This window comes from Clinocottus analis, unplaced genomic scaffold (assembly GCF_023055335.1).
Source record: "Clinocottus analis isolate CAN_PGR_092001 unplaced genomic scaffold, fCliAna1.0.p SCAF_28, whole genome shotgun sequence".
In the NCBI taxonomy this organism is placed as follows: Eukaryota; Metazoa; Chordata; class Actinopteri; order Perciformes; family Cottidae; genus Clinocottus; species Clinocottus analis.
Window position 1 is genome coordinate 2,514,920 of NW_027176020.1, and position 12,671 is coordinate 2,527,590.

The 12,671-nt window shown below is 50.1% G+C and overlaps 1 protein-coding gene across 1 annotated transcript in view; it reads right to left on the reverse strand.

Moving 5' to 3' along the window:
• Window positions 1-563: 563 nt before the first annotated feature.
• suco (SUN domain containing ossification factor) overlaps window positions 564-12,671 on the reverse strand; it is a 34,453-nt gene continuing 22,345 nt past the window's right edge. The window contains 15 exon segments of the mRNA XM_068592843.1: window positions 564-3,523; window positions 4,315-4,370; window positions 5,395-5,486; window positions 5,609-5,763; window positions 5,888-5,992; window positions 6,082-6,169; window positions 6,256-7,582; window positions 7,585-7,619; window positions 7,717-7,792; window positions 9,157-9,240; window positions 9,706-9,771; window positions 10,145-10,236; window positions 10,352-10,407; window positions 10,653-10,673; window positions 12,304-12,409. Of these exon segments, the coding sequence (XP_068448944.1) occupies window positions 2,951-3,523; window positions 4,315-4,370; window positions 5,395-5,486; window positions 5,609-5,763; window positions 5,888-5,992; window positions 6,082-6,169; window positions 6,256-7,582; window positions 7,585-7,619; window positions 7,717-7,792; window positions 9,157-9,240; window positions 9,706-9,771; window positions 10,145-10,236; window positions 10,352-10,407; window positions 10,653-10,673; window positions 12,304-12,409 (2,932 nt within the window). The 3' untranslated portion in view covers window positions 564-2,950.

Sequence of the window (12,671 nt, forward strand, 5' to 3'; positions counted from 1 at the left end):
GCTGCTGCTGCTACTACATCTACAACTAACATCTACTATTACTACTGCTGCTACTAGTACTATACTACATATTACTGTTGCTGCTACTACATCTATTACTACTGCTACTACATCTACAACTGCTGCTACTATACTACATATATTAATGCTGCTACTACATCTACAACTGCTACTACTACAATTGCTGTTACTAATACTACTACTACATATATTACGGCTGCTAATAATACTACATCTACTATTACTACACTACATCTACAACTGCTGCTGCATATATTTCTGCTGCAACTAATAATACTGATACTACCATAACTGCTAATACTATATCTACTGCTAATAGTACATCTACTAGCCAGCCAGCTATCTCCACTTTAGGAATAAATCAGTGTTATATCACTTTAACATTAAAGTGTTTATATTGTGCATGTAAAGTCAGAGCTTCACGTCTTTCTCTTTAAGGCCAACAAATACACCTGATATTATTTTTCCTTTACGAACTAGATTTAATCCAAATTAATGACAGATGAACAGCAAAAGCTGAATAAGAAGACACCCACAAGAAGTTTAAGAGACAACAAAAAAGATTTTATTTAGAAATTCACAGTTTCTAATGGCACTACAGTTTTGTAGTAACTCACTCCTGTTCAAAAATACTGTGCAGCTCTTCAGAGTTAAATCACACAGAAAGAGATAGAGGAAGGAGAGAGAGAGAGAGAGAGAGAGAAGAGAAGAGATAGCATTTGACAAATAAGGTAGAAAAAAGAAAAAGGCATGAGGAGTCATTCAAAGTGCACACTGAGCTCCCTACTCGCTGTGTTACGGGATAAGTAGATTCAAAGTAGTTTCTCATGACAGACACACACATACATGAACAAATAAATCCTCACATGCACACAGGGTCACACACACACACAAGATCGTACACATTCAAAAAAGGGTTAAAAAAAACAAACAACTCATGATTTGCTCGGCTTGAGGAACATACAGAATCACATTAACGGTGTTCCACGTTTACCTTTTCATGTCTTCACTGCGTTCCCTTTATTTAACAACTCACAACAGTGCCATTCGAGGTGGAGGCGAACACGTGACGTCATGTAACAAGTGAATTAAGAAGTGTACAATGAGAGTGAGGGGAGAGGAAGAGGACAAAAGCAGGCGTGAAGATCAAAGCGGTTTCGAGCCTCATAATGAAGAAGACAAAAAAAAAAACGCGTTGAAGAGCGGCTGATAAAAAGCAGGCATATTAAAAAACTTCACAGTCGGAGAAAGTCGTGCAATGGCGGCCGACCCTCGGAGGAGCGACCTTGGTGGATGAAGATATGAAGATATGTCAAAGAGGGGAGAGGTAATGACGAGAGAAGAGCCAGAAGAAGAAGTGTCTGTCAAAAACGTCCAACCACGCAGAGCCAGTCAGAAACTGCATACAGTAAGAAAAATATACATTTTTATTATTAAAAAAAAAATAGATCTCATATCCGCGACCTAGTTAAAAACCGGTTGCTTGGAGATCCGACAAAAGACGCTGAAACCAGCTCACAGCAGACGGGACGATAACCAGCAGCAGGAATATCTGGAATATCTTGTTTAAAAAAAGAAGCTGCAGGACATGCGACTCAGGGGAAGGGGAGCGGGAAAAAAAAATGGAGGAAAGTGTCAGTGCGGTCGAGTGCGTTTCACTGTGACTTCTCTATGAAACGTTCTCGCGCGGCCGAAGCACCGGCGAGCAGGTCGGGTTATAAATTCTTTGTAGTCGTTTTAAATAAATAAATACATAAATAAAACTGGTCTCTCAGGCTGCAGGGTCCCAGTATGGTGTGTGTGACTGTGTGTATGTGTGTGTGTGTGTGTGTGTAAACATTCGGCTGTGCAACCCAACGTGCTCCCACAATGCATTGCGGCCTGAATCGTGCCGCACGGCCTCCGTTGTGCGAACGGTTTTACAAAACGAGCGCCGATGAACAGAAGAGCTGTATGTGAGAGAGAAACACAAAAATATAACGGGAACGAAAGCGAAATAAAAGCCCGTCCCTCCTCTTTGGCCCCTGAGGCCTTCGCCTTCCTCGCGGTCGCCATATCCGCCCCCGTAACAAGTGCAATGTCTCCGAGGTGGAGCGAGCTCGTCGGGCCCAGCCCAAACTAACGGAGTGAGAGGACACTTCATCCAGGAGACGAGGGAGGATCCCCAAACCGCTGCGATCGTCTCGGTAGCGAGGAGAGTTTTAAAAGAACGGGACAGTGGGCGAGGAAAAAGAGAAAGACTCCTGTTCTTCATTCAGCTCTGGTGGTTGGAAGAGACTGGCGGAGAAAGAGAGCGAGAGAGAGAGGAAGAGGTGTACGAGGAAAGATGAACGCTCTGGTCCCATAAACACCTGCAGTCGTGTTAGGATGCAATATACAGAAGAAGAAGAATGAAAAACAATGGCAATGAGAGACAGGAGGAGTTAGTTTGTGGAGCTCCACAGGTCACATTTCACCCAGAAGAGCAGCCTAATACTTCTTGATTGCCTCCTCTTCCTCCTCCTCCTCCTGGAAACGTAGAGCTGAGTGGGGATTGAAACCTTACTGGTACTGTCACAGGACTATGTGCTTATCCAGTAGAAAAAGAAAAACACACTTCGATGGCCTGGTATTATCGCTCTCTGCGTCTGCAGATTTCCATATTTTCTGAGGGTTTTTTTTTTAAAAAGAAAAAGAAAAGAAAAAAAAAAAGGTAGAGAACAGATATAAAAAGGCACGTAACCGTAAACAGCTCTTTGACGGGAGGATGCCGAGCTACTGCCGCCGCCGCTCCACACGGTGCGCGCCTCGGGTGCTCATGGGAAATGTGGTTCTTTGGGTTGCAGTAAGCTCTCACCTCCTCGCACGTCTGCTACCTTTACGGTGTGTGTGTGTGTGTGTGTCTTCGAGAGAGTGTGTGTGTGAAATAGTATTGTCAAAGTGAGCGTGCTCAGACGTGTCCGGTGACCGCCGTCGCCCCGATGGTCCCGACGCCGATCTCCTTGTTTCCCTTCATGAGCTGCTGCAGGCTGGGCAGCGAGGCCACGCCCCCTCCCGGCATGGCGGGGAACCGCAGCTCCGTCTGCCGCGACCGCCGCCGCTTCACCGAGCGCCGCGGCGGCGGCGGCTTGGCGGGGGGCAGCTGGAGGGGGAAGGGCAGCCGGTGGCCGTTGCACAGGCCGGAGGAGGGGAAGACGGGGGAGGGCGGCGGGAGGCGGCTGGCGTAGGACTCCTCCGAGTGCGTGGACGAGCCGCAGCTGCTGCTCGTCTCCGAGGGGAAGTCGTTGGAGGCGCGAGCGGGAAGCGACGACGCCTCCTCGTCTGCTGTGGAGGGACGAGGAGTCGGAGGAGGTGGGAGAGAGGGAGGGGGTGGTGGAGGTGGAGGCGGAGGCAGGGGAGGCGGCGTCGGGGGGCACGGCCGGAAGCCGTTGCAGTTCAGGACGCCGTTGGCGAGCGGGGCCGAGGGGTCGGCCGGCTTCACGAGCTCAACTTTGTCCAACGACTTTGACTTGTAGCGCTTTTTCTGCGAGGAAAAAACACAAAGAAGCGAAGGATGAAGAGTCAAACATCGAGAGAGAGAGAGAGAGAGAGAGAGAGAGAGAGAGAGAGAGAGAGAGAGAGAGAGAGAGAGAGAGAGAGAGAGAGAGAGAGAGAGAGACTTCTAAATAATGCAACGCCGCGTTAACCACTTTTGTGCTCGACGCTACGGTCGCGCAAACGGATCAAAAAGAAAGAAGGCCGGGGGGGAAGTCTAAGAGGGGAATGATGCATTCTGGGATTTGGAGGAAACGAGTGAGAGGGCCTGGGATCAGCTTTTTATTCTAAAGCTGTTTGCTTTTTGGGGGGGAAAGAGTCGTTTATTCTCAGTTAAAAGGAAAACAGAAGATTGTTTTGGTTTTTTTTTTACCAGGAAATTTGACTTTTCACTAATTTTCCATGACGAGAAAAGTATATGGGAACCCTGAAATGTGAAATAAAGTAGTTTTTACTTTACTATAGTCTTAAGTGCTGTGTTAATCCACCTCTCCGATACGTTTTCACAAAGAGGCGTTTTTTAAATTTTTGCGATAAAGACCGGAGAGTCTGCAGAGAAGTGGTTAACGGCCTCTGGAGTGAGTCTTAACGCTCTCTCTCATCTCTCAGCTTCTCCACAGAGAACCAGTGACTGACGGAGAAGCCGGTCACTGCTCGAGCACACTGAGCACAGGCCGACTGACAGGAGAAACAAACTAAAAGGAGACAAACAGAAACCACACAGAACTTCAACAGTAAGGCGGCCGACAGCCAAAGCAGCAGGTGGAACAGACACTGTACCTTTTTCTCTGGAGGAAACCTTAGAGGTTCTACAATGTACAAGTCATCAGGACCTACTGGGGAGGGGAGAGAGGGGCCAGGTTAATGATGGAATGGCAAACAGGAATACATACATGTAACAAGCATGAAGCGACCTTGCAAGTAGTTTCATTTAAAAAAAAGAGATGCAAATGGCACAATTTTTTATTTATTCTTTAAATCCACATTGTAATCATAGAGTTAAGCTAAAAAAAAATCACAGAAAAAACATTTTATTATTATTGATTTCTACTTGCAAATGTCTATTATGAGCCAGCGAAGCACCATGCTCTATTATTACTCTCCTTGAGTGCATGTGGCCACAAGCTGGCAATGACAGCCTCTCAGTCTCAAGGGCAACACACACACACACTCTCACACACACACACTCACACACACACTCACACACACACTCACACAGCTGAGGGATAATGAACAGCAGGGGGAGTTTTAGGTTTTACGAGTCAAAGACTTTTTCTTTTCCTGCCTCTTCACTGTGTTGCTCGTGTTGCTCGTGTTGCTCGTGTTGCTCGTGTTGCTCGTGTTGCTCGTGTTGCTGGCGGCTCTGGCAGCAACCAGAGCGGCCGCGTGAGCGAAGGAAACGGCAGGAGAAACAGAGGGAATGAGAGCTGAGAGCGAGAATGGAGAAGGTTCAGGTGTGTGGATGTGCGTCGCTGTGAGGGACGAGCAGCCGGATTTAAAAAAAAAAAAAAGAGAGCTGCAGGGATGAGTCCTAAAAAACATGAGTCAGCATTTTTTTTTGCTCATTCTGCTTGCCCTGGTGGGTTTGTTGACGCTTGTGGTGAACACATGAATTCAGTTTACGGCCTCGTGTTGGCTTCACAACTCACGACAGAGGTGTTGTTCGTGTGTGAGGTTTAACCTGCACGCAAAAATCTTTTGCCTACAAAAAAAAACAACCCTCATCTCTTCGGCTCCGACTCTGATGAATGCTTTTATGTTTCAGTGAGAGGAAGAGGAGGGGATAGACACACAGAGGGCAGCTTTGAGGGGAGACTGGACTATAAAGTGTGTTGTTGTCGACCGGAGGGGAGCTCTTACCTTCCGTAGACGACAAGTGGAACGACTTGGAGCGGACAAGCGGACAGGTCACCCTGCGCTTTAGGCTCATGTCGTCATAGGAGGAGAAGCATCTGACGGGGGAGGAAAGTACAGTCGTTTACGTCGTCGTTTAGCGGCCTGCAGCTAGCAGCCGGCAGCTAGCAGCCTACTCAAAATGCCCTATTTCTAAGTAGTGTGAGTGTGAGTGTCGAACCTCTTGGGGCTGGGGTAGTGGTTGCTCTTGGGGAGGGGAGCAGCGATGGTTTTGGGGGCTGGAGCGGAGCTGCGGCAGCACTGCAGACACAGCAGGAGGCCCAGAGACAGACACAGGACCAGAGACACCACCAGGTAGCTCTGACGGTCGGACACCTGCAGCAGGAGGAGGAGTTAAGAAGGGAACATACTGCATGAGTCTGAAAGGTTGCATGCATTTAGGCGACGGCAAGGTCGTGCACAGACGAATAAAAACGCCCTTCATCTTAAGCGCCGGTACCTCTCTCTGCAGCTGGCCGACGGTGGAGGTGAGGTTGAGCATCAGCTTCGTGACGTTCTCCAGCTGGTTCTGCAGGAGCTGGATGGACTCGGTCTGCTTCTGGTCCTGAGGAGCACAAAGTCGCCCGCGAGCGTCAGACAGGCAACGAGGAACCCGCTCCTTCAGCTCTCGAGGCCCTTTCGTGGTGGACTCACCTGCTCCTCGGCGATGCGGGAGGTGTTCTGCAGCTTGATGACGGTCTTGTTGAACGCTCTCTGCATCTCCTCCATCTGTTTGCGGTACCTGAGCGAGAAAGAAGATGACTTTAAGTGCTCTCTCGTCGTTACGCTGATCCTCCCGACAGCGCTCCCGGTGTCCCAGCGGCTCACCTCTGGCTGAGCTCCTCCAGGTATCTGCCGGACAGACTCATGTTCATCTCCAGGGCTTTGATCCGGTTGTTCAGCCTCATGAAGACGCTCTCCTTCTGGCTGGACCCGTGCACGGCGCCGCCGCTCAGCAGCGCGCCGCTCGCGATCATCGCCGCGCCGTTGTAGTCCGCTCCGTTCTGCAGGTCGGCGTAGAAGTCCGTGGCGATCCGGTGGACGTTGCCGTTGACGTTCCCGCCCAGCAGGTACTCGTCCGCCGCGTCGTACGCGCCGACGGCGGGAGCGAGAGAGTCGCCCTGCTCGCCGTGAGAGGCTTGGACGCCGCCGCCGTGTCTCTGCGAGTCCCCGCCGTCCGCGTGGGGGTCGGTCGGCGGGGCAGCGGTCGGCAGCTCGGTGGGAGGGAACGCGAGGTCCTCGGGCCTCGACGCGGTGGGCAGAGACTGAACAGGCTCGGCGACGCCGGGCGAGGCCGTCTCCGAGGCCACGGCCGGCGCTGGGGGAGGAGCCGCCGCCGAGCTGCTGCCACCGCCGACCCGCTGCGTCTCCGGGACGGCGACGGCCGGGAGCGGCGGCGTGGGGGCGGGGTCGACGGCGGCGTCTTTCACGGGAGGGAGCGGCTCCTCCTCGTCGGTCGGGGTGGGCGACGCCGCCGAGCCGTGGGCGTCCGAGAAACTGTGCGGCGGGACGGTGGCCGTCCGGCTCGGCTCCAGCAGGATGTTGAGCTCGGGGGCGCGCGCCTCGGCCGGCGGGGGGGCGCTCGGGCGCGCGGCGTGCGCCTCGCCCGAGGCTTCCCCCTCGCTTCGCCCCCGGACCGGCGCCTCGGGCTCGGGGGCCTTCTCCGCGACGGGGAGCGCCTCCTTGGGAGGCGCGGGAACGGGGGCCGGGATCGCCGGCGGCGGCGCGGTCGTCACGTACGTGATGGAAGGTGCGGCGGCGTCATCGGGCTGCGGCGGCGGCGTCCGAGTCCGAGCGCTCACTTGCCTCCGCCGGAGGCTGCGGAGACGCTCCCTGGCCAGCCGGGCGGAGCACCAGCGGTGGAGCAGCTCCGGCAGCGTGGCCATGCAGGACAGCGACAGGGAGAAGGAGGAGAACGGACAGTAGATCTGGCTCTCCCACTGGTTCCTGCCCGCCTCCCGCCGCGCCGCCTCCTCCCTCTTCTTCTCCTCCTCATCCTCCTCTTCTTCCGCCTCCTCCTCCTCCATCAGGGTGACGGTCGACTGCCGGGGCTCTTCCTCCTCCTCCTCGCCCTCCTCCACCAGCGTGACGATCTTTCTGTCCTCCGGGGAGTCGGGCGGAGGCGTCGGGGCGTCGTCGGGGACGGCCGGGTCTCTCGGGTCGCGGGGCGCTCCGGCTCTGTGGGCTCCGGTCTGCAGGACAGACGAAGAGGAGAAGTCTTGTTAAAACAATCCGACTTCCTTAGATTTTAAACCCGTTTATAGAACGATTATCTTTAACTGGTCTTACACTTTGGACTCTTGAGGCGTTTCAGACGCCTCTTCTGCGCTCTCCTTCTTCTCGTCCCCCTCTGCGGTTGTGTTACCTGATAAAACACACAAACAAAACATGTCGTCGCCGTTTCAGAGGGCACAGAACCAACAGGAGAACCGAGCCCATGTTGGGAGGGGAAAGTCATAAACACTGTGAACCGGTTTAGTCCAGTTTGAGCTGGACTCGCTCTCCCCTGCGGGTGGAGATCAGGACTGGAACCGTTAAGAGTTAAGAGAACAAATAAAAAAAAAAACGGCTGACTTTTTGTGCATTCATTTCATGAGCGTGTACTCTTTTAAACTCTTTTGCACAACAAAAAAAAACCGCAAGATGAATCTTATTTTAGTTTTGGAGAGAAAGGCGATCAAAAGAGAAAATGAAGAAGGTGAAATCAGTGCGTCTTTAACTCGACGCCTCGAGGGGGAAAAGCTGAGAGACGAGGTGTGTTTGAGACGAGGCCAGGAGCGAGCCTGCCGTCATACGACTCCCCCTCTCTCCCTCTCCCTCTCTCCCTCTCCCTCTCTCCCTCTCCCTCTCTCCCTCTCCCTCTCCCCCCTCTCCCTCTCTCCCTCTCCCTCCCTGTCAAACACAGAAATCCAAAGTTCTGCTGAAACGCAGCTGGAGTCCTCTCGCCCACAACTAAACAAACATCTGGCTCTTTGCGCTCAACGTACACACGAACAGGTCGAGGCAACGCACTCGCTCGCGCTGTCGAGGAAGGAAAATATACAGTGACCCAGTTTCAGTTAACTTAAACAATGTGTGGAGAGAGAGAGAGAGAGAGAGAGAGAGAGAGAGAGAGAGAGAGAGAGAGAGAGAGAGACCAGAGAGAGAGAGAGAGAGACCAGAGAGAGAGAGAGAGAGACCAGAGAGAGAGAGAGACCAGAGAGAGAGAGAGAGAGAGAGAGAGAGAGAGAGAGAGAGAGAGAGAGAGAGAGACCAGCGAGAGAGAGAGAGAGAGACCAGAGAGAGAGAGAGAGAGAGACCAGAGAGAGAGAGAGAGAGACCAGAGAGAGAGAGAGAGAGAGAGACCAGAGAGAGAGAGAGAGAGAGAGACCAGAGAGAGAGAGAGAGACCAGAGAGAGAGAGAGAGACCAGAGAGAGAGAGAGAGACCAGAGAGAGAGAGAGAGACCAGAGAGAGAGAGAGAGACCAGAGAGAGAGAGAGAGACCAGAGAGACCAGAGAGAGAGAGAGACCAGAGAGAGAGAGAGACCAGAGAGAGAGAGAGACCAGAGAGAGAGAGAGAGAGAGACCAGAGAGAGAGAGAGAGAGACCAGAGAGAGACCAGAGAGAGAGACCAGAGAGAGAGAGAGACCAGAGAGAGAGACCAGAGAGAGAGAGACCAGAGAGAGAGAGAGAATCCAACAGAGTAAAACACAAAGTAAGAGCACACATCGACGTGAGGGAGGCGTTACCTCCGGCCTCGGCTCCGCCCTCCAGCTCCGATTTGCCGCCCAGCACATTGGCAGCAATGTTGTTCACCATGTTGAGGATGGCATCTGAAAGAAAACACACACACACACACACACACACACACACACACACACACACACACACACACACACATTACAGTTCTGATAGAAGACACGAGGTTCCTGGTAAACATGTGGACCAACATGTGTTCATGAAGCCGCAGGCTTCCTCGAGTCCTCGTTCGGTTCCCCCTCGTCTCAGAGAAAGACATCGTGTGTTTACAGGTTTTTTTTATTGGTTTGAGCCCTGGAGGTTTGTGTGTCGCGGTGCAGCGGTCCTCCCGCTGCTAAATCAGGAGACAGAGGGGCACCAGTGTGTTTGCGTGGTTATATATATTTAAATTATATATATATAAAACAACTCTGTCTACACTGATGCGTATGAGTGATACCGAGTAAGTGAGGACGGCTTCAGGGAATCGGTCCATGTTCAACCCCTCGGGTGCATGTGTGTGTGTTTGTTGTGTGTGTGTGCATGGTGTGTGTACATACTGGTCGCTGAGCCCAGCAGGTTCTTAGAGGACTTGTCCTCCAGCGGTTGGTATCCAGGTGGATAATCTGGAGAAAGAGGACACACTGCATGTTATAGCCAGAAAAATACACACAGAAAAAAAATATATATAACATTAAAACAGTAAAAACTATACAGTTTTTGGGCTTTTGTGGAATTTTTTGTCACAAGAAGTCAATAAAAGGAGCCGGCTGGCATTAATGATTAACCTCAGCAAGTTACTTGGTGAGCAAGTTGCAGAGCAAGAATGTGAAACTCTTCTCTCAGAGGCCTTGGGAGTGATATGCAGAGCGCGCATTGCTCAACCAAGGGAGGCAGCGTAATATATAAATATATATTCATGCTGATTTTGTAGCCGCTCTCGACAAAGAAGACCAGATATCCTCTGAAGAGTTAAAGCGCGAGCGGCCCTCGTCATACCGTAGTCTTCATCCAGGTAGTCCAGCCTCTCTGAAGGGTACTGCGAGTCAGCGATCTCCTCGTACTCCTCCACCATGCTGGTGCCAAACACCCTACAGGGAGGAGGAAACACACATGTACATTCTGCGTTACACAAACAAACCCTCACGCTAAGCGCCGGTCCTTTTTAAACGCCGGAGCGATGGGAAGAGCCGTTTCCTCTCTTACCTGATGAGGCTGAGTGGACAGAAGTGCTCCGATCCAAAGTGGGAGAGGAGTTCAACCTGCCGGGAAAACAAAGTGATGAACGGGTGAAATAAAATATCACCCACAACACGTGCATTAATGTGTGCGCCCGCTCTATCGACCCACAATCCACCAAATACGTGAGACTTGCCAAAGTGCCGACGCTACGGTTTATGTGCATGTGCTACTTGTTTAAGGAAAACGTGCATTAAAGATGGCCGCCCTGCCACGAGCTCACCCACTACAGTGTTTACACCATTACAAGGGAGAGGAGAGTGCTAACCTTTATGTACTTGATGAACATCTGATGCGAGAGGAAGACAGGCGAAGAGAGAGAGAGAAAACAAAGAGAAAGAAAAATCAGCAAAGACTGATTCAAGCTACAAAGCACGTCGAGCATTTTGGTTACTTTCTGGTGAGACACACAAAAACAACAACACACACGCTGCTCGGTACACGCCGGGTCTGTGATCTGAAAACAGGGAACGCACTAGAAAGGTTTCTAGCAAGCAGCTGGAAAAAATATGTCTAAAAAATCACAAGCGAGAGGGAGAGACGGACAAGACAACCAGACGCTTCATCAGTGAAACATTTCAGACAGAAGTCAAGTTTAAAATAAAAAAAACTATTATTTCATAACTATTTGCACATGAATCACAGGAAACACATCACACCCACGCTCGACACACACACATATTTATATTTTAAAAAGGGAGGAAGTCAGGGAGAAGCACAGCTGCCGTTATCAGCAGGGTTCATACACACGAACAGTGGATTTCCACTTTTCATGACTTTAAAACAAATTTCCATCATTTTTAACCACATTTCTAAGACAAACATTGTGTGAAATCTGTGTCTAAACAGTAAAAAGTGATAAAATGTAGTATTTGAACTAACAATGAGGATTCAAAGCATACAGTAAACCTTAAATGAGACAAATGAATGAGAGACAATAGTTTGATTAAAAGAATAAACATTCATATAGATGCCTGTATGTATGCTGCTGATATTTTGAGCCTCTTTCTTTTAAAAGTATTTCAAACTCAGCGTAAATGAACGTCATGAATATAACACATTTACACAACTTTTCCTACACTTTCGGGATTTTATTTTATTTTCAAGGACTTTTCCAGACCTGGAATAAAAAACATTTTTAAAAATCTGATGATCTATTTTCTAAATCTGACCTCAGTTGTTTTATCTTCTGTGTTTATGGTGAAAACATAAATAGTTGTGGCTTTAAAAAAAACGTTTTTTATTTTATTTTGTATTTGTTGTTGTAATACTAACTCCGGCCACAAGGGGCTGAAGTGCACCACGCTGCTTTAAAGACAAACAGGACTATACGCGTCCATGTGTTACAGTAAGTTTAAATTCACACAAAACATGCACTTTGTGTTTAGAGAGACGAGAGACATTAAAACCCAACTGGCTCGTCCTTTACAGATGAAAAAAAGTAACTTTGGATTCAAAGAAATGTTTAAAAATACATCATATTACGTGTTAAAGTAATAAAGACGAGAAAAAAACGACTTTTACAGCCTTAAAAAAGGCCGAGCAGACTTTTGTCCCCCTCTCGGCTCTCCAGGCCTCAACGTGTTGATGTTAGGGACTTGAGCAGAAGGCAAACTATTGAAATTTGGCAGAATTTGTCAACAGATTTCAGGCCAACTTGAACCGACGAGTTGCGACACCCAAACCTCAAATAAAACCTCTTACAAGTGAAGCTCTGTCGTGGACACACGCCCTCACAGTCATTCACAGACTCCCATTGGCTCATCCAGCGGAGGGAGGGAGTTACCGGCAGCGACCGTGAAGTCACGAGAGGCTCCCACCAGCTTTAAATATCCAGCTTGCACACGAGGATGAATAAATGGCTCCTTGAGAGGTGGAGGCACCGTTACGGCGGCAAGAGGAGGAGGAGAAAGCCGTACCTTCATATATTTGGCGTAAAGCTGCTCGTCCAGCGGGAAGCTCTGGACGATCCGCTCATCACGGGCATGAAACGTGCCGAGCTTCACCCACTTGTTGGTCGGGTATCTGCACACGGAAGACAAAAGGAAAGCGTGTGAGGAGCCTCAACACACAATGTGACATGTCAGAGAGGCTGGGCGTGTCCTATTGAAGGTGGGCGTGTCTTATTGAAGGTAGGCATGTCTTAATGAACATAGGCGTGTCTTATTAAAGGTAGGCGTGTCTTTTTAAAGGTAGGCGTGTCTTTTTAAAGGTAGGCGTGTCTCATTGAAGACATATTGGGCGTTTCAAAATAACTGAACTTGAATCAAACTCCCGGTTTTCTTCC